We start from the raw sequence: 21981 nt of genomic DNA on the forward strand, positions 1-21981 counted from the left end.
TTGGGAAAAGGCATCTTTGCTGAAATTTAGAACAAAACAAAGGAGATTGTGACCGTTAGTCTGATGAGTGATGGAGTTGAGAAATAACTAGTGGAAAGATAGAGACGATGCATATCACACATCAGTAAGGGCATGACACCTGGGGTATGTAAAGAACTGCTCGTATCCAGTCGTGGAGTCGTTTCCCCGTTATACAAAGAGGGGGAGTGGTGGCAGAAAGCACCGATGCTCTCGCCGGTGTCTCTCGTTGCCTGCACTTTCGAAGATGAGTTTGCTCAGGTTTCAGTGTTAGAACCCCAGGCTTCTTCGAGGCAGAGCCCAGCTAAAGCATTTAGCGTGAAGCTAAACCATTAATTTTATCTGCTGTGATTTCTGACAAGAAGAATTCCATTTTCAGCTACATTTTCTGCAGAATCCCTGCTTTTCTGTAAAGCCCGAGCGGTCACTGCACAGCCCACACTCTGAAAAATAAAAACAGTAGTTGCATTTTTAGATCTGCGGCCTTTTCCTTTAGATGTGAGGTGGCTCTGGAGTCTTCTTCAGAGCTTCTTGAATAGTGGGTAGAGGACAAACAAGGGGAACAAAGGTGGCTTAGATACAGTGAAGGAAAAGCAACTTGCTGCTTGTAACATTGGCTTTTTTCTTTCTTTCCCAGAGGAGAAGCCAAAACCAGATCCAGTATTAAAACCACCCTCTCCAGTCCTCAGACCAGAACCTACTGGGGAGAAAAAAGATCAAGCTGGCCAGATGACCGAGGCCGCCACAGTGGAAACCCCACCAGAACTTCCTCTTGCTCCATCACCAACCCCGGCTGCTCCCCTCGCAGTTGTTCCTGCTGCTGCTCTTGTCACCGTTTCTAGTAAACCCACATTTACAGCTGACTCAGAGGAGAAATGTGAACTCGCTTCCCCAGAAGAGGAGGCAATGCCTATATGTAACACCGCACCCTGCACGGACACATCAGACCCTTCACCAGCGGAAGAGGCTGATGCCGAGGTGTGCAAGGAGCCTAGTAGTGTAGCATCTAGTGATATTCCAGTGACTGCTAGTACTAATCTAATTAATGAAATGAACGGAGTTAGTGAAAAAGTAACTGCTGCAGAGAGCGTAGTAGATGTAGCCCAGACGGAAGTCGCGCCATTGACTGTTGAGTTGGAGACACCAGAAGCACCTCCAGCAGAAGTGGAAAGCGTGCTATCTTCCAGTGCTCTTCACACTGCTCCTTCTCCTCCTCCCACCCCACCTCCCACACCGCCACCTCCTTCTCCTCCAGTTCCCGATGATGCTGCTGCTGTCACCACTACAACTCCTTCTCCACCTCCTCTTCCATCTCCTAGTGCCCTCCCTGTTGTTCAGGGAGATTCAGAAGGAGAGGAGAGCTCAAGAACTACTCTTAACGAAGAGGTAAAGGATTCTGAAAAGAAGGAAGAGACAGAAGCAGATGGGCAATTGGAGGAGAGCACGGAGGCTCAGAGCTTAAACTTGAGCAAGAGTCCTGTCTCAGGTAAGAAACCAAGGCTGAGCAGAGCTCACCCTTTTGGGATCTAGGGGAACCTCTCTTCTTTCTTTCCAGTGGCATTAGGTCTCCCCCAGGTAAGTGTTTGACACCATGGTTGTATGAGGGAAACCAGAGGATGAAGGAAAAGGGTCTTTGGGTGGGTTCTTCCATCAGGTATTTCCATTTCTGTGTGCCAAACCCAAATCTGATCATGTTGCGTGACCAGTGTTGTGGTTGTGAAACGCTAATCCTTGTTTGCAGCGACAAAAAGTCCTCATAATTGTTTAGTGAAGAGATGACCGACTTCAGGCGTGTGTCCCTGGGTCGGCTGGGTCATCTCAGATGCCAGCATTTTGCTTTCGTGATGATCCAGGGCAGCGCTCCTGAGTGCTGTGAGCAGGGGAGTTCGAAGGACTCTGCTGATGTTCTCTGCGAGGTGACTGATCAGTTTGAGGCCCTGTTGCTCAGGATTTATGGCCCTGTGCCTGACTCAGATGAACATTGCCTTTATCAATGACCTGGATGAAGGCATTGAGTGCACGCTTAGCAAGTTTGCGGGTGACACTAAGCTGGGTGGAAGCTGGATCTGCTGGAGAGTCGGGAGGCTCCAAAGGGATCTGAACAGGCTGGATCCATGGGCTGAGACCAACGGGATGAGGTTTAACAAGGCCAAATGCCGGGTCCTGCACTTGGGGCACAACAACCCTGAGCAGCTCCAGACTAGGAGAAGTCTGGCTGGAAAGTGCCTGGAGGAGAAGGACCTGGGGGTGTTGGTGACAGCGACTGAACATGAGTCAGCAGTGGCCCAGGTGGCCAAGAAGGCCAGTGGCATCTTGGCTTGGATCAGAAACGGCGTGGCCAGCAGGGGCAGGGAGGTTCTTCTCCCTCTCTCCAACTCCCTGAAAGGAGGTTGTGGAGAGGAGGGAGCTGGGCTCTTCTCCCAAGTGACAGGGGACAGGATGAGAAGGAATGGCCTCAAGCTCCACCAGGGGAGGTTCAGGCTGGACATTAGGAAAGAATTTTTCACAGAAAGGGTCCTTGGGCACTGTCAGAGGCTGCCCAGGGAGGGGGTTGAGTCCCCTTCCCTGGAGGGCTTTAAGGGACGGGTGGACGAGGTGCTAAGGGACATGGGTTAGTGATTGATGGGAATGGTTGGACTTGATGATCCGGTGGGTCTTTTCCAACCTGGTGATTCTATGATTCACGCCTTGAAGCTCTCTGGGTGAACCTCCTGAGCCAGCTCTTTCTACAAAGCAGTGGGGTGGGATCTCTTCCAGCTCCAAATCTGTGTCCTGGTGTTCCCAGATGTGGGAAATGAAACGAACCAAACAACTGGAGTGTCACACAGCTCAATCCGCTCAGCCTTAATTAACGATGCATCTGGTTTTCCTCTGCAAAAGGAACCTGTAAGATCAATTCCCTCTTCTCCTCGCTCAGCTCGGCTGCTTTCATTTCAAGGATCTTGAAATTCAAAAACCAAGGTGCTTTAGTTGAGGAGGCATGAGGGTGTGTCGCATGTTATTAAGAACTGAAATATCTGTAGCTGCCTTTTACAATCCAGGCTGTTTCTCCAGGCGTTATTATCTGCCTTTGGTGTCGGTGCTGTCCCAGCGTCAGCGTTTCATAGCATCGTAGATTCACCAGGTTGGAAGAGACCTACCAGATCATCGAGTCCAACCATTCCATTCATGGGTGGGTGCAGGCTGCCGATGTCTTATTCCCTGTCTTTTCAGTAGGAAACTGCTCTTTTTTCAGGACTTCCTGGAGAGGAAACTGTGGAAAAGAGGTTCATTCAGTCAGTGACTTGTCTTTAGCTGCTGGAGGGGGTGTGGTGGAGGCTACTACGCAGGCCCACCAGTTTTAAAGCATTGAAACATGTTTTACACCCTGTTTTATTGTGCTTTTGGAGCTGTGAGGTTGAGGGGTTTTGTTTAAATAGATCCTTTGAATGTAGTGAGTTTGGAAAAGCAACGAAGCAGCACTGAATCATGGGGTCAGAAAGGACACCAAAGCCCATCCTGTTCCACTTGCCACGGGCAGGGACACCTCCTGCTGGATCAGGGGCTCCAAACCCCATCCAACCTGGCCTTGAATCCCCCCAGGGATGGGGCAGCCACCCCTGCTCTGAGCAACCTGGGCCAGGGCCTCCCCACCCTCACAGGAGAACATTTCTCCCCAGGATCTCACCTCTGTCTCTCCTCTTTCAGCTCTAAATCATTCCCCTCGTCCTCTCCCTGCACTCTCTGACCAGCAGCCCCTTCCAGCTTTCCTGGAGGCGGCTTGTGATTTGGTTAGGGCTTTTTTTTTTGATTTGTTTGTTTGTCTTTTAGTTTTAGAAGTACCACTTAAAATAGACAGTTTATTATTCTCTCTCAAGCCACCGACAGGCGTGCAGTGGCCTCAGTAGCATCCAGGGCTCCACTCTGCTGTGGATTAAATGAAATGAAAAGCTGCGATTGGCCTTGTTCCACATTTGTGTAACGCTGCGTGAGGTCAATATGCTGGATCTTAAATAAAATCCAGTATCCACTGACAATCAGACAGATCCCTCTGCTCTACCAGCCACAGGGGGCTGCTTTTTCCTGTTAGTTTTTCATTTCACTCAGGTCATTTTGCTGCTCGAGCACTTCATAGAATGACAGAATGGTCATAAGGGTCCCCAAAGCCCCCCAGTCCCACACGTCCCACAGGATCAGGGGCTCCCAGCCCCATCCAGCCTGGCCTTATTGTTCTTTTAATCCGTGTTACTTCATAACACAAATTAATTTCTTTATAAAGTAGAGAAATGGGACTCGGTGTAAATAAGATTTTACGCAGCCAGGTTCCAGCTTGCAATGGGATTCCTTGCTTTGTAATGTCCTGTAGTTTGAATTAAAAAAAAACCTTCTTACAACATTTTGGGCTTTTAATTATGCAGAAGGTTAATTTTAATGCCCTAATGCCATTAGGCTGGCCAGCAAGCGTTACCCCATCCATTGGATTTGGCAACAGAAAACCAAATATTTCTCAAGTTGCCTAAAATGTCACTTGAAACACTGGTTGCTGTTAAGAGCTCAGTGCTTCAAGGAAAGCAAAATCCTCTTCAAGTCCATTTTTTGTGCTTTCCCCCTTCTTTAACTGTAGAATCAATGATTGGGTTGAGTTGGAAGGGACCTTAAAGCCCAGTTCCACACCCAGGGACCCTCCTGCTGGGTGAGAGGTCTCAAAGCCCCGTCCAACCTGGCCTTGAACACTAGAAGAAGTCAAACTTCGTTGTTTCTCTGCCAACCCTTTGGGTTTGAGCACTAGTTTTCCAGTTCTTCCACGGAGCAGGGAAAGAGGAATTTCAGTACTGTAAATTGAAGGTGACCACACTGATTGAGATGTCTGTCTAGGCTGGATGAGGAGTTGCTGGAAAACACAGATGCTGAACTTCAGGAGCAAGGAGGAAGGGCTGTGTTGTTATATTTTCCTTGGACTAAAAGCCAGGAGTCTTTTCTTATGGACTCCGGAGATACAACAGGCATTGGGATAAGGGCAACTTCCCAAAGACATGGTGGGAAGCGACAACGTGGTGCTTACAGGCCTTATGAGGAACAGCTGAGAGAGCTGGGGGTCTTTAGCCTGGAGAAGAGGAGGCTGAGGGGAGACCTCATTGCTCTCTCCAACTCCCTGAAAGGAGGTTGTGGAGAGGAGGGAGCTGGGCTCTTCTCCCAAGGGACAGGGGACAGGACGAGAGGGAATGGCCTCAAGCTCCACCAGGGGAGGGTCAGGCTGGACATCAGGAAAAACTTTTTCACAGAAAGGGTCATTGGGCACTGTCAGAGGCTGCCCAGGGAGGGGGTTGAGTCCCCTTCCCTGGAGGGGTTTAAGGGACGGGTGGACAAGGTGCTGAGGGACATGGGTTAGTGATTGATGGGAATGGTTGGACTCTGATCCTGTAGGTCTCTTCCAACCTGATGATTCTATGATTCTAACAGTATTTTGTTGGGGTTTTCAGGAGAAGCGTGTTCTTACTGAGCAGTTTGGTCACGTGTCAGAGGCTTTATTCCCCTGGATGGCAGCTGATGTGGTTTGCCTGGGAGGCTGCTCAGCCCCAAGACCCCTTGGACCAATCTAATCGCTGCAGCGCTTGCTCCTGAGCGTCCTTTCCATAGTCATAACCTGACCTGGCTAAAACTGGGAGGGATTAACTGAAGGAGACGTTAATCCAGCTCCTGACGTGTGGGGCAGTGCTGTGGAGACCTGCGGGTGTACCCCATGTTTTGTGATGTAGGCAACAGCTTCTCAGGGATGAATGGAATTACCTGCTTGTTCCTCAGAGGCCTCAAGGAATGTTTGACAGAGAAACTATTCTTCTATTTTTTGCTCCAGCTCTCTACAGAGAGAGAAACAAGATCTATTCAGACCCCAGAGGCTTTCACTTAAATGTCTTTGTTCTCCAGCAACTCTTTTACAGCTCAAGAAAATGAATTTTTTTGTGTTTGCTGGAAGAGATGAAGGCTGAGCAGAGCCAACCCTTCAGCGATCCAGGGGAACCTCTGCTCTTTCTATCCCACTGGCGTTAATTCTCTACTAGATTTCCAGGGTCTGAAGATGTCTATGTGAGCAGCTGTGCTGTATTCTTCTTGGTTTGCAGAAACTGGAGTATGCTTGGTTTTCCTTTTTCATTTACACTGTATTCTAGCTGCTCTTCATGCTTGTCGTCCTTACTAAAACCACTTCTCCAGTTAGAAATTGTCAACTACGGGCAGTTACTGGCTTCCCTCTGGTAGCTTTTCCATCTGCAGTGAGGGACCAGCACTTCTCAGGGAACAGAACAGGGAAAATATTGTTGATGGAGTAGAATTTCTAAAGAAGGCAGCACTACCAGAGACTGGAAGCCTTTAGGACATGCTCTGATCGCTGCCTTTGATGTGATCTTTCTATCATGACTCTTAGGAGAAGCAAAGAGGAAAAGCAGAGATTGATGGCCGTCCCAGGCAGAACTCCTAGGGGCATGGGAGGCTGAAAGAGCTTCATACACATGGAATTCAAAGGGCTGGTTCTTGCAGAACTAATTTATGAGCCTTATTTTAATATAAAGCAGCCCAAGTGACGGCGAGTCCCTGGGCTTCTTAGCTGTAACAACCAACTTGAAGCAGTAGTTGGAAATATCTTGGAGCAATATCTCCAGCACCCAAATCCGGAGAGCCGGAAACATAAATCAGGTATCACCTCGTTCTTGATTCGCTGCCATAGCCCACTGGAATGTATTTTCTTTCCCATGAGCTCGAAGGCGATGGTGAAGTCTTTTCTTTGGTTTTTAATGGCATATTGGCTAAAAAAAAAAAACAACTCTAAGAGCTGGTATTAATTTGTGCTTGACAGTTGGCACCCACATCAGAGAGGGGGTGCCTGCCCTGCCTCCCTCAATGTGTTGTGGGTTTGCTGGTGTGGGTATCTCCTGCAGGAGGTTCTTCTGGAGAACATGATGTAGCTGGAGAAAGGGGTTAAGATAGCTTAGGGTCTGCTGAGCAGATTTCTCCCGTGGTGACCTCATCACCAGTGGTGTCTGGGATCGTCTGGAAATGAGGATTTTGTTATTCTTTCCAGCCCTGTGGATCGGTGTTGTCACTCCTGTTATCTCTCTTATTTCCATAAGGAGCGATAAGCAAAGAGCTCACAGCGTTGGTCAGGCAGCAGCGCCCTGGGTCTGCTGGTGTCCCTTCTCCAGCAGAAAGAAGTTACCACCCAACACGTCGACCCAAGCAGAAAACAGGCTCTGGAAATCATAGAATCATAGAATCACCAGGTTGGAAGAGACCCACCAGATCATCGAGTCCAACCATTCCTATCAATCACTAAACCATGTCCCTCAGCACCTCGTCCACCCGTCCCTTAAACCCCTCCAGGGAAGGGGACTCAACCCCCTCCCTGGGCAGCCTCTGCCAGTGCCCAAGGACCCTTTCCCTGAAAATTTTTTCCTAATATTCAGCCTAAACCTCCCCTGGTGGAGCTTGAGGCCATTCCCTCTCGTCCTGTCCCCTGTCACTTGGGAGAAGAGCCCAGCTCCCTCCTCTCCACAACCTCCTCTCAGGGAGTTGGAGAGAGCAATGAGGTCTCCCCTCAGCCTCCTCTTCTCCAGGCTAAACACCCCAGCTCTCTCAGCTGCTCCTCATAAGGCTTATCCATTTCTGTTTCCCTACAGCTCAAGGAGTTCCTCACAGCTGGAACTCCAGTTTCAGATAGCGCTGGTGTCCTGGTCGGGTTTTGGGGTTTGGAGGATCGGCCCCTACACTCACTGCAGTTTTCTCAGTGTGCGTTGGCATAAATCATAGAATCACCAGGTTGGAAAAGACCCACGGGATCATTAAGTCCAACCATTAAACTCTCCTGTAGAGTCAATTCTTGTAGAGAAAGGAGAACTCGACAGAAACAATTGGATGTCTGCTGGTTTAAGAGGGAAAAAATTGAGTCGCCAGTGTGCTAGGCAGGAGTTCCAGGCTGCAGAACTACTGGGCTAAGTGAGGGCTGCTTCCAAGTCTTGGGATTCTATGATTCTATGATTAAAGGCAAGCATCCGGCCAAGCATCCTCATCCCCAAAGCAGGAGAAGGATCTGCATGAGTAAAACAGGGCAAAAGCTGCGAGTCTCGTCTGAGAAGCTCAACAGGATCACGTCGTCCTTTATAAAATTTCTTTTGCCAAAAGAAGGTGAAGAAATGTTTTATTGAGAAGCAATAATGTTAACGTGCTGACAGCTGAGGAAGGAGAAACCTTTGCCTGCCCCAAATCCACAACCCAGAGTTTATTTTGGTGCCTTTAAAAATGAAACAGTATTTTACACCGTGGATGTTTTCCATAGCGCAGCGTGAGCTGGAGTGGAGCGAAATTCTGTCAGCTGAAAAACTTTGGAGTTAATCATGGAATCATGGAGTGGTTTGTGTTGCAAGGGACTTCAAAGCCCACCCAGTCCCACCCCTGCTATGGGCAGGGACACCTCCCACTGGATCAGGGGCTCCAAGCCCCATCCAACCTGGCCTTGAACCCCTCCAGGGATGGGGCAGCCACCCCTGCTCTGGGCAGCCTGGGCCAGGGCCTCCTCACCATTTAATCCATTTGGTCACTCAGCTGTGGCAGGATGGAGGTCGTTACCATGCAGATGTGGCCTCCTTCTTGAAGAAATCCCCCTAAAGCGTGGAAGTGGCATCACCAAGCAGGAGGGCATCATGTCGTGGCAATGGGGACTGCTGTCCAGCCTTAAACCAGTGGGATGACTTGAAAAACACTACTGGGCTCTTCTCCCAAGTGACAGGGGACAGGATGAGAGGGAATGGCCTCAAGCTCCACCAGGGGAGGTTCAGGCTGGACATTAGGAAAGAATTTTTCATGGAAAGGGTCCTTGGGCACTGTCAGAGGCTGCCCAGGGAGGGGGTTGAGTCCCCTTCCCTGGAGGGGTTTAAGGGACGGGTGGACAAGGTGCTGAGGGACATGGGTTAGTGATTGATGGGAATGGTTGGACTCGATGATCCGGTGGGTCTTTTCCAACCTGATGATTCTATGATTTTCACTGCGTTTTAGCCACTGTCATGGTGATGGGAACCGTGAAGCCTTGCTCAGCCCCACGCTTTGCTGAATCACCAGAATTACCACCCACGTGGATGCCTGGTCCTTACCCGGCTGTGGTTTTGCCCCGGGCTGATGAGAATAAGTTGGCTATTTTTGGAAGGGTCTGGTGAGCTCCTCTTCGCAGGGACTGATGCTGATCTCCGGTTGCGTAAGGCAAAGCCGTTTTGCAATCCATCTTTCTCCTCTCCTTTGAACCCCAGGGAATGCAGAGTTGCTGCTGAGGTTCTGCCCTGCGCTTAAATCTTAAAGCGTCTCCATAGGATGCTGTGATGGATGGAGACTCGGGAGTTTGGGAGACCTGGGTGATTCTTCCAGCTCCTCTGCAAGTCCTGTGAACAACCAGATGATGTTTGAATACTGAATTACCCTTCTCTTCCCAAAGAAGAGCAACGAGGCTGGTGAGGGGGCTGGAGAACAAGAGGAGCGGCTGAGAGAGCTGGGGGTGTTCATCCTGGAGAAGAGGAGGCTGAGGGGACACCTCATTGCTCTCTCCAACTCCCTGAAAGGAGGTTGTGGAGAGGAGGGAGCTGGGCTCTTCTCCCAAGTGACAGGGGACAGGACGAGAGGGGATGGCCTCAAGGTGTGTCGGGGGAGGTTTAGATTGAACATTCAGAAAAAATTCATCGCAGGAAGGGTCATTGGTCCCTGGCAGAGGCTGCTGAGGGAGGTGGTGGAGTCCCCGTCCCTGGGTAGATGAGGTGCTTGTGGACCTGATTCAGTAGTGGAGAGGTGCAGTTGGAACTCGCGATCTCTAAGGTGTTTTCTAACCTAATGATTCTATGATTCTTTTTACTTTTATTGACCATTGTTTCTGCGGTGTTTGCCGTGAAGACAAAAATCTTTTCTCAGTGCCAACAGCTCCTGTTGCACTGGGGGTCAGGGCTGGCGTGCTGACCAGAGGGATTCCCACACCCCCCAGCATCTCTGAGAGGCTGCAGCTTCTCTCCAAGAAGGGAAACGCTGTTAAGAAGCCACTGAGGCTCATCTTTATCTTTTAGGACAGAGGGAACATCACAAATCCAGTTTCCTCTTTGCCTAGAGGAGCCAAGTAGGCTGTTATTAACTCTTTTCTTTTGAAGAGCCTTTCAGAATTGTATTTTATTGAGATAAAATAAGTGCTTGGCATGGTTTTCCTCAGTATCTGCTTGAAAGCAAAGGCTGGAGCTGGAAATCTGCTTGCGGTAGACTTCGATCCTGAAGTCAATGCTGATCAGGCTCGGTGTTAAGTACACACATGTGCCTGGTATCCGAATTGAAGCTGGTAGAGCTTGCAACAAATTATGAGCATATTGGATTAATGGTTTTGTCTCCTTAATGTATCGTGTGGTTTCTTTTACCCTTCGGGGGGGAAAATCGTGATTACGAGTAAATCACTGCTGATCTTAGAACTCTTGAACGGTGTTCTTTGAATTGGTTGGCTGGGGAATTAAAGAATGGGGAGTTGTTAACCTGCTTTTAAACTGAAATATAAACCAACTAGTCCTGCAGGACTGGAGGAGATGTCCTTTTGGATGAAGTATTGGAAATTTTGGCCTATATATGCTTTTGATTTATGATTACTCGTATAATTTTATTAGAATTCTTATAATATTCCTTGAGAAAAATATGTTGAGAGCAACCGTCTCTCCTAGGCAATAATCAGTCTCTCAAAAAATACAGTTTCTGAAAGTTTTCTTTGCCTTGTGTGTTCCTTAAGTTGGGAATCATAGAATCGTAGAGTGGTTGGGTTGGAAGGGACCATGAAGGTCACCCAGTCCAACCCCCTGCAGCGAGCAGGGACATCGTCAACCAGATCAGGTAATAAACTCCTTACGAGGACCATTTTAACCTTCAGTGTAACACAGTTACCATGTTTTAATGTCACACTAACAATTTCATTATTATACCATTGAAACTAAAGGGTTTTGTGGAGCCGAATCCTTTACAGGACTGCGATGGTTTCGTTTCCCTGTACATAAAACCAGTGCACGAGAGGGAAGCGCATCACCCCCGGCCAAATTTGCTCCGTATAATTGAGTGTTGTAATAGGTTTACACTTATATTGCAGCCCAAACAGCTGTAACTGCACCAAAGATGTGGAAGAAACCAAAAGACCAGAGCCAAGCCACAGAGGAGGTGACGGAGGCAGAAGCAGAGGTAAGAGGGAACCATAGTCTTGCTTTATCCATATTTAATGATGGCATTGCTTTCTTTAAGCTGTATTTTAGATGTGTTGCTTCCTAGATGTCTCAAGACAGACATTTTGCAGGGAGGAATTGTGATGTTCCCCAGTATTTTAGTCCGTTCCTCGTGGAAGCTCTTTGGTTTTCTTCCTTCTGGTCTAATTTAATGACTCCCAACATTCAAGAACGTGTAATTGCTGTTTCTCCAGTGGTGGATGAGATAAAAGTGGGTTTGAACCCCATGACGGTGACATTTGGTAGGTTCTGCTGCACAGTGATGTCACTGTAATGTCACAGCCAAAGGTTGGTTTACCTGATGGAGAGCCCGGGAAAGGAAAACATCGATGTTTTCAACCAAAACAATAACTAAATGATTAAAGGAGTACAGAAAATCTCCCTTGATGTCATTCAGGTAGTGATGTTGCAAGAGGAACCTCGTTGTTTAATATCCTGGGTAAAATTATGGAAAGGTTTGGGTTGTGAGGGACCTCAAAGGCCACCCAGTCCCACCCCTGCCATGGGCAGGGACACCTCCCACTGGATCAGGGGCTCCAAAAGCCCCATCCAGCCTGGCCTTGAACCCCTCCAGGGATGGAGCAGCCACCCCTGCTCTGGGCAACCTGGGCCAGGGCCTCCCCACCCTCCTCATGAAGAATTTCTTGCTAATATCTAACCTAAACCTTGCCCCTTCCAATTTAAAGCCATTCCCCCTTATCCTCTTACTCCATGCCCTTGTAAAAAGCCCCTCCCCAGCGTTCTCATAGCCCCCTACAAGGTAGCAGCGCACATTTAAGGGAAGGATCCCCCAAAATGAGCACAGCGTTCCCTTTAAAGCAGGAGAGGGGAGAAGGGAAATTCTCTTTCTAGGCTGGGATTGCTCACGGCTGCGGTGCAACAGGGCTTAACAGCTCCTTCCATCAGATCCCAGTAGCTCCTGGGGATTTTTGTGGACTTCCCAGTTGCACTGTTAATTATCAGCGTGTTATCTTTGGGAACGAGCCGATAAATCATGCGGTCGTAGTTCCAGATCTCTGTATCTGTTTACGATGTGTATGTATATGAATGAAGAGCCCCATCCACGTGCTTTGAGTTGTGGCAGGAGATTTCTAACGTAACCTCTGGTTTTCCATCTGTTCTTCAGCCTAAAGTAGAAGAGGAACCTTCAGGTGACAAAGTACTTGAATCTGAACAGGAGACCATGAGCCATGGGCTTCAGCTGGAGAGAGACCCCTCCGAGCTTAAAAAAGTGAAACCCGTGGAAGAAAACGGAGAGCAGGAAGCAGAACCTGTCCGCAATGGTGCCGAGAGCGTTTCAGAGGGGGAAGGAACCGATGCAAACTCAGGGCCCACCGAGAGCTCTGGCGAAGCACCCGTGTACCAGTATAAACCAGGTAAATCCCACTTCGAACTCTTGCATGCTCACTTGGTTTTCCATGTCTAAGATCTTGTCACACCCTGTGTGTCCTCCAGGCAGGAGGAGGGATGTTTGCAGGGCTAGAAAGGGGTTCGGCGTTCCACAGTGTCCAACTCCACCAGATTCCACTAACAAACTGGCTCAGAGAGACCTTCCAGGGGGGCATGAGGGGAAAATTCTTTTTTATTTGCTTGTGGAAATAAGAAGATAAAATCCTCGATTACTTGAGTTTGTTGCACGGGTGGATGTTTGCTGCAGCATAGTGGAGATAGTGGTGAGTTGGTTCCTGTGATGAACAGTGGAGAACAATGCAAGAAATTCCCTCGAAGCAGGCATGTTTTCTAAATGAGAGATTTGGAAGTTCCAGTTGGGTATGAGCTATGCGTGAGTGTTTTTATAGAGGTGTAATTTCCTGGCTTAGCAGTAGATCGTCAGGTTTCTAGAAGAGTAAGGAAAGGAGAAGAGACAGTGTGGGGGTTTCCATCCAGTTCCCCTACCTAACCCTGAGTTCTGGCAGCAAAATAACTGAATGGTTTACGGGACGTGGTCCTCTTGTTGCTGGTAACACTGGGTAGAGTCTGCCTAAGGCGTGTTTGTTATTTATTAAGTTAATTAATTTGTAGACTCAAGCCTTTATTAATTCACCTCATTAAGGGAGACCTTGAGTCTGACTTCTCAGTTGCAACCAGTTTTTAAGCCATTTCTTATTCATGTGAAGCTCCTTTCAAGAAATTCATTTTCTTAGAAGCCCAGAAATTAAAGAGTATAAAACAAGTTAAGGAAGGACCTTGAGAGCCTAGTGATCAAAGGGTTGGACGAGGAGCTCTGCCCTTAAGTGATGACACTGCAGCTGCAATTTCTGAGCTGCTTTGTTCTGACAAAGACCCCAGTTGCTTTTCTTTGATTAATTTAGTGCTACCAGATCATTAGGAGAGAGCGTAGAATTGGTTTACCGCACACCTGGGATGGTTTACCAGTTCATTAGTTGAGCACATCTTGAAGTTAATCCATAATTCATCAGCTGCCTCTCTGAAACGCTCAATGGACTCAGAACAATCCCAGTTGGATCTGGACGTCCTTTTGCTCAGCTGGTTTGATCCGTTGGAAGGCAGCGCACGTTGCATTTGTCTGCTGCACAGCAGACCCGGCCACTTGGTGAAAATCCCCCATTTCATAGAATCATAGAATCACCAAGTTGGAAGAGACCAACCGGATCATCGAGTCCAACCATTCCCATCAGTCACTAAACCATGTCCCTCAGCACCTCGTCCACCCGTCCCTTAAACCCCTCCAGGGAAGGGGACTCAACCCCCGCCCTGGGCAGCCTCTGCCAGTGCCCAATGACCCTTTCCGTGGAAAATCTTTTCCTAATGTTGAGCCTGACCCTCCCCTGGTGGAGCTTGAGGCCATTCCCTCTTGTCCTGTCCCCTGTCCCTTGGGAGAAGAGCCCAGCTCCCTCCTCTCCACAACCTCCTTTCAGGGAGTTGGAGAGAGCAATGAGGTCTCCCCTCAGCCTCCTCTTCTCCAGGATAAACACCCCCAGCTCTCTCAGACGCTCCTCTTGTTCTCCAGCCCCCTCACCAGCTTCGTTGCTCTTCTCTGGACTCGCTCCAGAGCCTCAACATCCTTCTTGTGGTGAGGGGCCCAGAACTGACCCCAGGATTCGAGGAGCGGTCTCCCCAGTGCCGAGTCCAGAGGGAGAAGAACCTCCCTGGCCCTGCTGGCCACGCCGTGTCTGATCCAAGCCAAGATGCCCTTGGCCTTCTTGGCCACCTGGGCCACTGCTGGCTCATGGTCAGTCGCTGTCACCAACACCCCCAGGTCCTTCTCCTCCAGGCACTTTCCAGCCAGACTTCTCCTAGTCTGTAGCACTGCATAGGTTTTCCGTTCTGCTTTTGCTAAAAAGGCTGATTTTGGCTGACCATGAGAGGAACTGGGTGTTCATCCCAGTATTTCCCTTTGCTGGGATGCAGGAAGCCTGCCCGTGATGCTGTCCAGCTGCTTTTCACAGTCAAACACCTTGTTAAGATCCTTCCAGGAGAAGGAAACTGTACACATGAACTGTTTCTTGTTCCATGAGAAGTGCAGGGTGGCGCGGCCCAGCAGGTGTGCAGCTGGACGAGATGCAGCCCGCCAGCCCAACTATTTTCTGCACCTCTTTATCCTGAAGCTCTGTAGAAATAAAAGAGTGCAAAGAGCTAAAAATTGTGATAACTTTTGTATATTTTCATTCTAAAGCTCATCATTGAAATAGGTTCCCGTTTGTGGCCTCTGCAGGGATGAGGGTGGTGAGAACCCAGACACCCAAAGCTGGGGATCAAGGACTGCAATAAACAAACAAAAGCAAACCTTATCAGCACCCCTGAACGGCTGGGTAGCTGCAAAGATCAGTGAATACAAAGGTGTCAGCTCCTACAGATGTTTTCCTTCAGATAAAAACTTGCTGCCCACATGCAGGGGCCTGACCGGTCAACCCAGCTGCTGAGCAACCTCGGGTGTACCCACCTGAATTCAAACAAACGGTTCAGTTGGCAAAGAAATCCCAGTCTCTGGGCTACCAGATGCTGAGATGCCTTGCCCTGAAGTGGCTGCGGGTTTCTGGTTTGATTTACATCGGGCTGAGTCCTCTCTGCTGTGGTTCTTCTGCCCAGAAAGCCCTCTGGAAGATGGGAGCAAAGCTGTGATTTTGGGAGTGTGGCCTGTGGTTGTGTGTGTTCGCTGGGTTCCCACCGGTCACTCCAGCAGGTGTTGGTGAAGATTCAGTGTTTTCACATTTTCAAAGGATCGCTTGTTGTCTCTCCTCTTCCTCCTCCTCTCCTCTCCTCTCCTCTCCTCTCCTCTCCTCTCCTCTCCTCTCCTCTCCTCTCCTCTCCTCTCCTCTCCTCTCCTCTCCTCTCCTCTCCTCTCCTCTCCTCTCCTCTCCTCTCCTCTCCTCTCCTCTCCTCTCCTCTCCTCTCCTCTCCTCTCCTCTCCTCTCCTCTCCTCTCCTCTCCTCTCCTCTCCTCTCCTCTCCTCTCCTCTCCTCTCCTCTCCTCTCCTCTCCTCTCCTCTCCTCTCCTCTCCTCTCCTCTCCTCTCCTCTCCTCTCCTCTCCTCTCCTCTCCTCTCCTCTCCTCTCCTCTCCTCTCCTCTCCTCTCCTCTCCTCTCCTCTCCTCTCCTCTCCTCTCCTCTCCTCTCCTCTCCTCTCCTCTCCTCCCCTCCCTCTCTCTCCTCCCCTCCCCTCCCCTCCCCTCCCCTCCCCTCCCCTCCCCTCCCCTCCCCTCCCCTCCCCTCCCCTCCCCTCCCCTCCCCTCCCCTCCCCTCCCCTCCCCTCCCCTCCCCTCCCCTCCCCTCCCCTCCCCTCCCCCTCCCCTCCCCTCCCCTCCCCTCCCCCCTCTCCCCTCTCCCCTCTCCCCTCTCCCCTCTCCCCTCTCCCCTCCCCTCCCCTCTCTCTTTTAATGGTAAAAACCATTAAATTAAGGTTTCCCAAGCAGCTGTAGCAATCTCTTCCCTTTGGATTGACTGGAAACACGTCCCAGAGAGCAGAGGGGTTTGTTACCTATGACTCTGAGGTACCTTCTCTCCCTATAGAGCAGTGGAAGCCCCTGGATCCAGAGGGCAAGAAGCAGTACGACCGGGAATTCTTACTGGATTTCCAGTTCATGCCTGCCTGTATCCAGAGGCCGGAGGGGCTGCCCCCCATAAGCGATGTGGTTCTCGACAAGGTGAGAGGAGAGCCGATAAAACAGGTACGTGCCATTTTTATAATGCAAATGAATGTCCCTCATAGAATCATCATAAAATCATGGAATAGTTTGGGTTAAAGGAACCTCAAAGCCCATCCAGTTCCACTCCTGCCCTGGGCAGGGACACCTCCCACTGGATCAGGGGCTCCAAGCCCCATCCAACCTGGCCTTGAACCCCTCCAGGGATGGGGCAGCCACCCCTGCTCTGGGCAACCTGGGCCAGGGCCTCCCCACCCTCACAGGGAAACATTTCTGCCCAAGATCTCATCTCAATCTCCCCTCTTGCAGCTCAAAACCATTCCCCATCGTCCCATCTCTGCCCTGCCTGACTCAGAGCCCCTCCCCAGCTTTCCTGGAGCCCCCTTTCAGTCCTGGAAGCTGCTCTAAGGTCTCCTTGGAGCCTTCTCTTCTCCAGGGTGAACATCCCAACTCTCTCAGCCTGGTGCTCCAACCCTTAACCATTTCTCTGCAGACTTTTGTGAGAAAATCATCAGCTGATGTCACATCACAGAGTTCTTCAAATAGAGGCATTGGTGCCTGTGAATGTGCATGGATTATTTAAAAACCGAAGCATTGTTAATGATTTCTCTCTGGATTAAGTTATACTGGGTTGTTATTAAGGCTTGAAATCGTATAACCACGAGGATACGAGCAAAGCGAGACCAAACGGAGAGGCCACGTTTTTCCTTAGCCCGATTCAATAGTTAGAGAGCACACGCCTGCTCTTGGGCAAGCTCTTTATCTGAAGCAGTTGTGTCACTGTTTATGAGCTGATCTAATAAAAGATCTGCAAAACCTTGATGCTCCAGAAGTTCTGTGGTTTCTCTCCAGCCTTATCACAGAGCAGATTTTCTCTGCTGTCCATCTGCACTTATTGAAATACTTGTTATTTCTGAAGTGCTGACACCAGGCCCTTGCTTTCGTCTCGGCTAGAGCTGTGCAATTCATTCATTTTGATGTAACCACTACAGATTCACCTTTAAGATTCAAGCACAGCTCAAGAGATCGATGATCCTCATGTGCAGAAACATTCCCACTTGGAATTTCATACTCAGGCAAATTGTAAAATGCAGCTTTGTTCCCAAAACCATTTCATCCACCCACTGGTTTTCCATGATTGCTTCTCCTGGCACCATCTGCTTTGGAGCTTTCTTTGCTCCTCAGGCATCTGTCTTGATAGCACAAGACGCATGTTGGAGGGAAGGTGGCTGGTTTGTGATCCTGAACCCAAACTGTCACATCCATTGAGCAGAAGACGGGTCCACGTTGCTATAATTTTATCCTTCGTGAGTCATGTTCAGCTTGAAATGTTTTCTGAGCTCCTTTTGGTTTAAGTGTGGATGCATAAACTTGCACGGTTTGTTAAAAGAGCCGATTTGGATATTAAATGTGACTATTGGGGTTTAGCAGAGGTCATCTGTAGCCTCGCATGGACTGTGGTGGTGGCTCCAGCTCCTGCTGATCAGATCTGCTTTGTTTGTTCTGCCCCACGATGCAGGTCAACCAGCCGAAGCTGCCGCTGAGGACACTCGACCCTCGGATTCTGCCTCGGGGACCAGACTTCACGCCAGCCTTTGCTGATTTTGGGAGGCAAACCCCTGGTGGAAGAAACGTACCTGGAAGTGTGAGTGTGCCCCAACTTGCTCATTTCAAAAGTGGCCTTAGCACCGATGGAGTCCGTGCTCACACTATCAGGCCACTTCCGATGCTCTGGTGGTTCTAGTTTTGTCACGATGAATGCAAGGGTGTCAAAATTTAGTCAAATTAGAGAACTGTTGTGGATGGTTTTAACTGGTACGTATTGGTCTTCAGTGGATTTGATCTCCTCCCTATTTCCTGTGTGAGAGGTGTGGAAATGTTTCCACACTCGGGACCTGGGAATCGCACATCGCTCATACAACAACTCGGCATCAGCGTGCGTCGTCATCAGAGTCTGTTTGTCAACAGAGCAAATAGATTTTAGTAACAATGAAAAGAACATACCCAGCATCTTTGAATGTCCTTGCTTTATACTTCCACATGTTGCTTTGGTCGCGTCATTCCTTGTTTTCCTGCCTTTTCCTTTGATTTCTTTCACTTTCTGTTGACTTTCTCTTCTTTTCCCTCTGTCTGGCTTTGTCCAGACTCTGAAATCCCTCTCTGAACTCTTCCTTCTTGCCTTTGCCATCTCTTTTTCTTGGGGTGCAGGTGCCCCAGCGTGGTGCCGCCCAGTCAGTCACAGCTAGAGGATGAAGCCTGCTTCTGTTAGGCACAATCATTGCGTTTTCATCTGTTGATTAAGATCCCTCCAATGTATCCAACTAGATAGACCTAATGACGTAGCCATCATTTATCTTCCAAAACTGCTGATTTCTGAAGTGTTCACTGAATAATCTTGACGTCCAAGCATGTGGATTTCCAGGAGGCTCAGAGACAATCTTGGCAACTTCAAATCGATGTAATATTTCCGATCTGTGAGTGGTCTCGTGGCTGGTGCCTCAGTTCTAGGGTGCACGTCCATGTCCTGGAGTAGCCTTGGTGCAGTTTCTCTTGCTGCACCATCTGGTCTTGAGACATCGATGCTGTTTGAGGTCAGCATCACATCCCATATTTACAGACAGAATCACAGACTCGTTTCAGTTGGAAAAGGCTTTTAAGATCATTGAGTCCAGCTGTAAACCCAGCACGGCCAACTCCACTGTTAAACCATGTCCAACCACATCTCCAAGTCTTCTAAATCCCTCCAGAGATGGTGACTCCATCACTTCCTTGGGCAACCTCTTCCAGTGCTTGACACACTTCCTGTGAACTAATATTTCCTAATATCTAACCTAAAGCTGGCCTGTAGCAACTTGAGGCTGTTTCCTCTCATCCCATCACTTGTTCCTTGGGAGCAGAGCCCAGCACCCACCTCACCACAACCTCCTCTCCAGGAGCTGCTCAGAGCGATGAGGTCTCCCCTCAGCCTCCTCTTCTCCAGGATAAACCCCCACGAGGTCCCTCAGCCGCTCCCACAACCCCTGTTCTCCAGACCCTTCCCAGCTCCGTTCCCTTCTCCGGACGCGCTCCAGCCCCTCCAGGTCCTTCTTGGAGTGAGGGGCCAGAACTGACCCCAGGATTTGAGGTGCCAAGTGCAGGAGGACGATCTAGGACTTGCAGGTTGTACTCCGGCACCTTCTCTCCTGTCGTGTGCTGAATGTCCCGAGCCTCTTGCCATCTTGGTAACGTCCCTGTCACTCTTTCTCTTTCCACAGGCCTGCAAAGTGCAGAGCAACCCTGGATTGCCCTCCCTGGCTCGGTGCGGTTCCCCAGCATGCCCTCTCTTGGTCGCGCCTCACCCACCATTGAGGAACCTGCCGATAGGGGTAAGCCAAATCCCTCCCTCTCCCCCCAAGTCTTTGCACCTTTTTGTAGAGTTGTCTTTTTTTCCCCCCAACGCCCACTGTTGATAAAGAACGACCAGCAGAAAACTTTACAAAAAGGTGCAACAGTGATTAATAAAAAAAAAAAAACAAACCGAAACCAGACTTGCATTGTACCCCTCTAGGCAGTCTTCAGTGGTGGGTGGGACATCACCAGCTGAGGGCATGCTGGGACGTTGGCCTGAGCGGGATCCGCGAGGGGTCTGCACTTTGCAGACCTGTGGAAAGGGGGAGAAAAGGTAAGTCCCGCTTACCCCGTTCATTTGGAGCATTCAGCACATAACATACATCTTACATTTGCGTCTTTACAGAGCAGAGCCTTCTTTTGCGTTTTTTTCTCGAGGAGGGTCCGAAGGGAACGTTATTTAACGCGCCCTGTGACGGCGGCGGCTCTAGGCTGAGAGGGTTTGCAGCCCCGAGCGAAACCAGGCGTTATCTTCTCGTAAAGCATGGCAAGAACCTGCGTGTGCGCTGTCTGTCCACCCGCTCATCCCACCTCTGCACAGGCCATGCCCATAAACCATTCGACCCCCCTGCCTATTCCTTGTCCCCGGGGCTAACGCCGAGCGGCTCAGCGCTAACCAGCTCCTGGCACGCTGAGAATCTTTTGGTTTGCTTCCTTGGCTTTTGTGTTTATTTCCTTCTTTGCGCTTAAACGTGTCGTATGACTGTTCATAGAACTAACAAATGTTGCATCGAACAGCGCGAGGGGTGCGATTACACAGGAACCAAACGCAGCCGATGACGCTTTTTGATGTAGATGAGGAGTTAGATGAGGGCAGAGGAATAGGGTTGGAGAAGACCAGTCCATCGCCGTGCACCGTGGTGGGATGTGTTGCTTTTATCCTTCCTGAGAGGTGACGGAAACTCGAGTCACCTCAATTCTTGTGCTTCCCTGGAAGGCAGAGCCGCTCCGAGCATCTGAGCTCAATTCCACCTTCTACTCTTGAAGCCTGTGGTGAAGGGAGATGCAGTTCTTTAGTTTCTTGGATGTTCCTTACAACGTTACCCTGACTGTGCCCCAAAAGCAGAACCAAACCTTGAGGAAGAGCACCGGGCGTGCTGTGTTGCTGTGAGTTTTGGCTTCTCTGCAGGAGGCTCTTCTTTTCTTCTTCTTTCCTTTTTCCTTCTCTTCATCCGGATCAGGTACTTCACATTAACGTGGTAACATCTGGTGAGCCCTTCTCCATGCGTGTGGTGGAAAGTCTCCATGCGAGCTGTAGTGCTGTAACCGCAGGGGCTACAGAACCATTGTTATTTACTGGGACTGCGTGACAAGAAGGAAGCCAGGCCTGAGCTCAGGCACCTTGCTAACTTGCTGCTGTATGAATTTGGAACCAAAAAAACCACAGATTTCTTCTGTTAGATGTTTGATCCATATATTAGTTTATTACACATTCAAAGGAGCCTTCTGTTCACTGATTTTAAAACCTAATCCAACCATTTGAACCACGTCAGTTCAGGGATATTATAAAAAGTACAATCTTAAAGACTTTAAGCCTTGCTGTCTTAATGCACTTAAAGGTCTGGTCTCAAAGTTGAGAAGGCCGTGGTGTGTATGTTCAGGAGATGCAAGAGTGGTCCTTGCATCCATCAGTTTTGCAAGGGAAAGTGTCACCTCCATCAGGGAGCTGCGTTTACTCCAAAAGCCAACGCTTCGGCTCCGTGGGGACCCGTCCCCGAGGAAGCTCTGTGCCTCTGGCTCTGTCCTCGTGCTGTGGATGAAGGTCCTTCAGAGCAGAGTTGCCTCTGTGCAGGAGGAGGCAGGGCAGCCACAGGTTACCTCTCGCTGGTTTTGCCTGGGAGAAACAAGCTCAACTGTTTCAATTTTCAGGGCACGCTGCCCGTCTGGCTCTGGTTCCCAGGCTTTCTGAGGGCCAGGAGGTGTGTGATGAGGTCTAGCGTGTGTGGCTGAAACCAGAGGGTTTTCTCTTGCGTTATTGTCTGGTTTTGCAGCTGGAGGGAAGTTTCTTCCTTCCACAGCCGCACGTTTGCAGCGTGGTTGGAGCCTGGACAGCAAAGTCGGGGTTTATGCAGTTTCCTGGGCAGTGGCTGCCCAGGGAGATGGTTGAGTCCCCTTCCCTGGAGGGGTTTAAGGGACAGGTGGATGAGGCACTGAGGGACATGGTTTAGTATTTGATGGGAATGGTTGGACTCAATGATCCGGTGGGTCTCTTCCAACCTGGTGATTC

General features: G+C 49.7%; 1 protein-coding gene across 20 annotated transcripts in view; it reads left to right on the top strand.

Moving 5' to 3' along the window:
* EIF4G3 (eukaryotic translation initiation factor 4 gamma 3) overlaps positions 1-21981 on the top strand; it is a 152705-nt gene that overhangs the window by 99661 nt on the left and 31063 nt on the right. For 12 of the 20 annotated variants that reach the window (XM_069874857.1, XM_069874865.1, XM_069874854.1 and 9 more), the window contains 6 exons: positions 656-1504; positions 11135-11223; positions 12391-12640; positions 16234-16391; positions 17887-18012; positions 19622-19732. In XM_069874857.1, the coding sequence (XP_069730958.1) occupies positions 656-1504; positions 11135-11223; positions 12391-12640; positions 16234-16391; positions 17887-18012; positions 19622-19732 (1583 nt within the window). Of the gene's footprint in view, positions 1-655; positions 1505-11134; positions 11224-12390; positions 12641-16233; positions 16392-17886; positions 18013-19621; positions 19733-19914; positions 20029-21981 lie in introns of all 20 variants that reach the window. The other 8 variants (XM_069874868.1, XM_069874860.1, XM_069874869.1 and 5 more) reach the window with 2 other exon arrangements.

The sequence above is a fragment of the Phaenicophaeus curvirostris genome, chromosome 22, assembly GCF_032191515.1.
Source record: "Phaenicophaeus curvirostris isolate KB17595 chromosome 22, BPBGC_Pcur_1.0, whole genome shotgun sequence".
Lineage (NCBI taxonomy): Eukaryota > Metazoa > Chordata > Aves > Cuculiformes > Cuculidae > Phaenicophaeus > Phaenicophaeus curvirostris.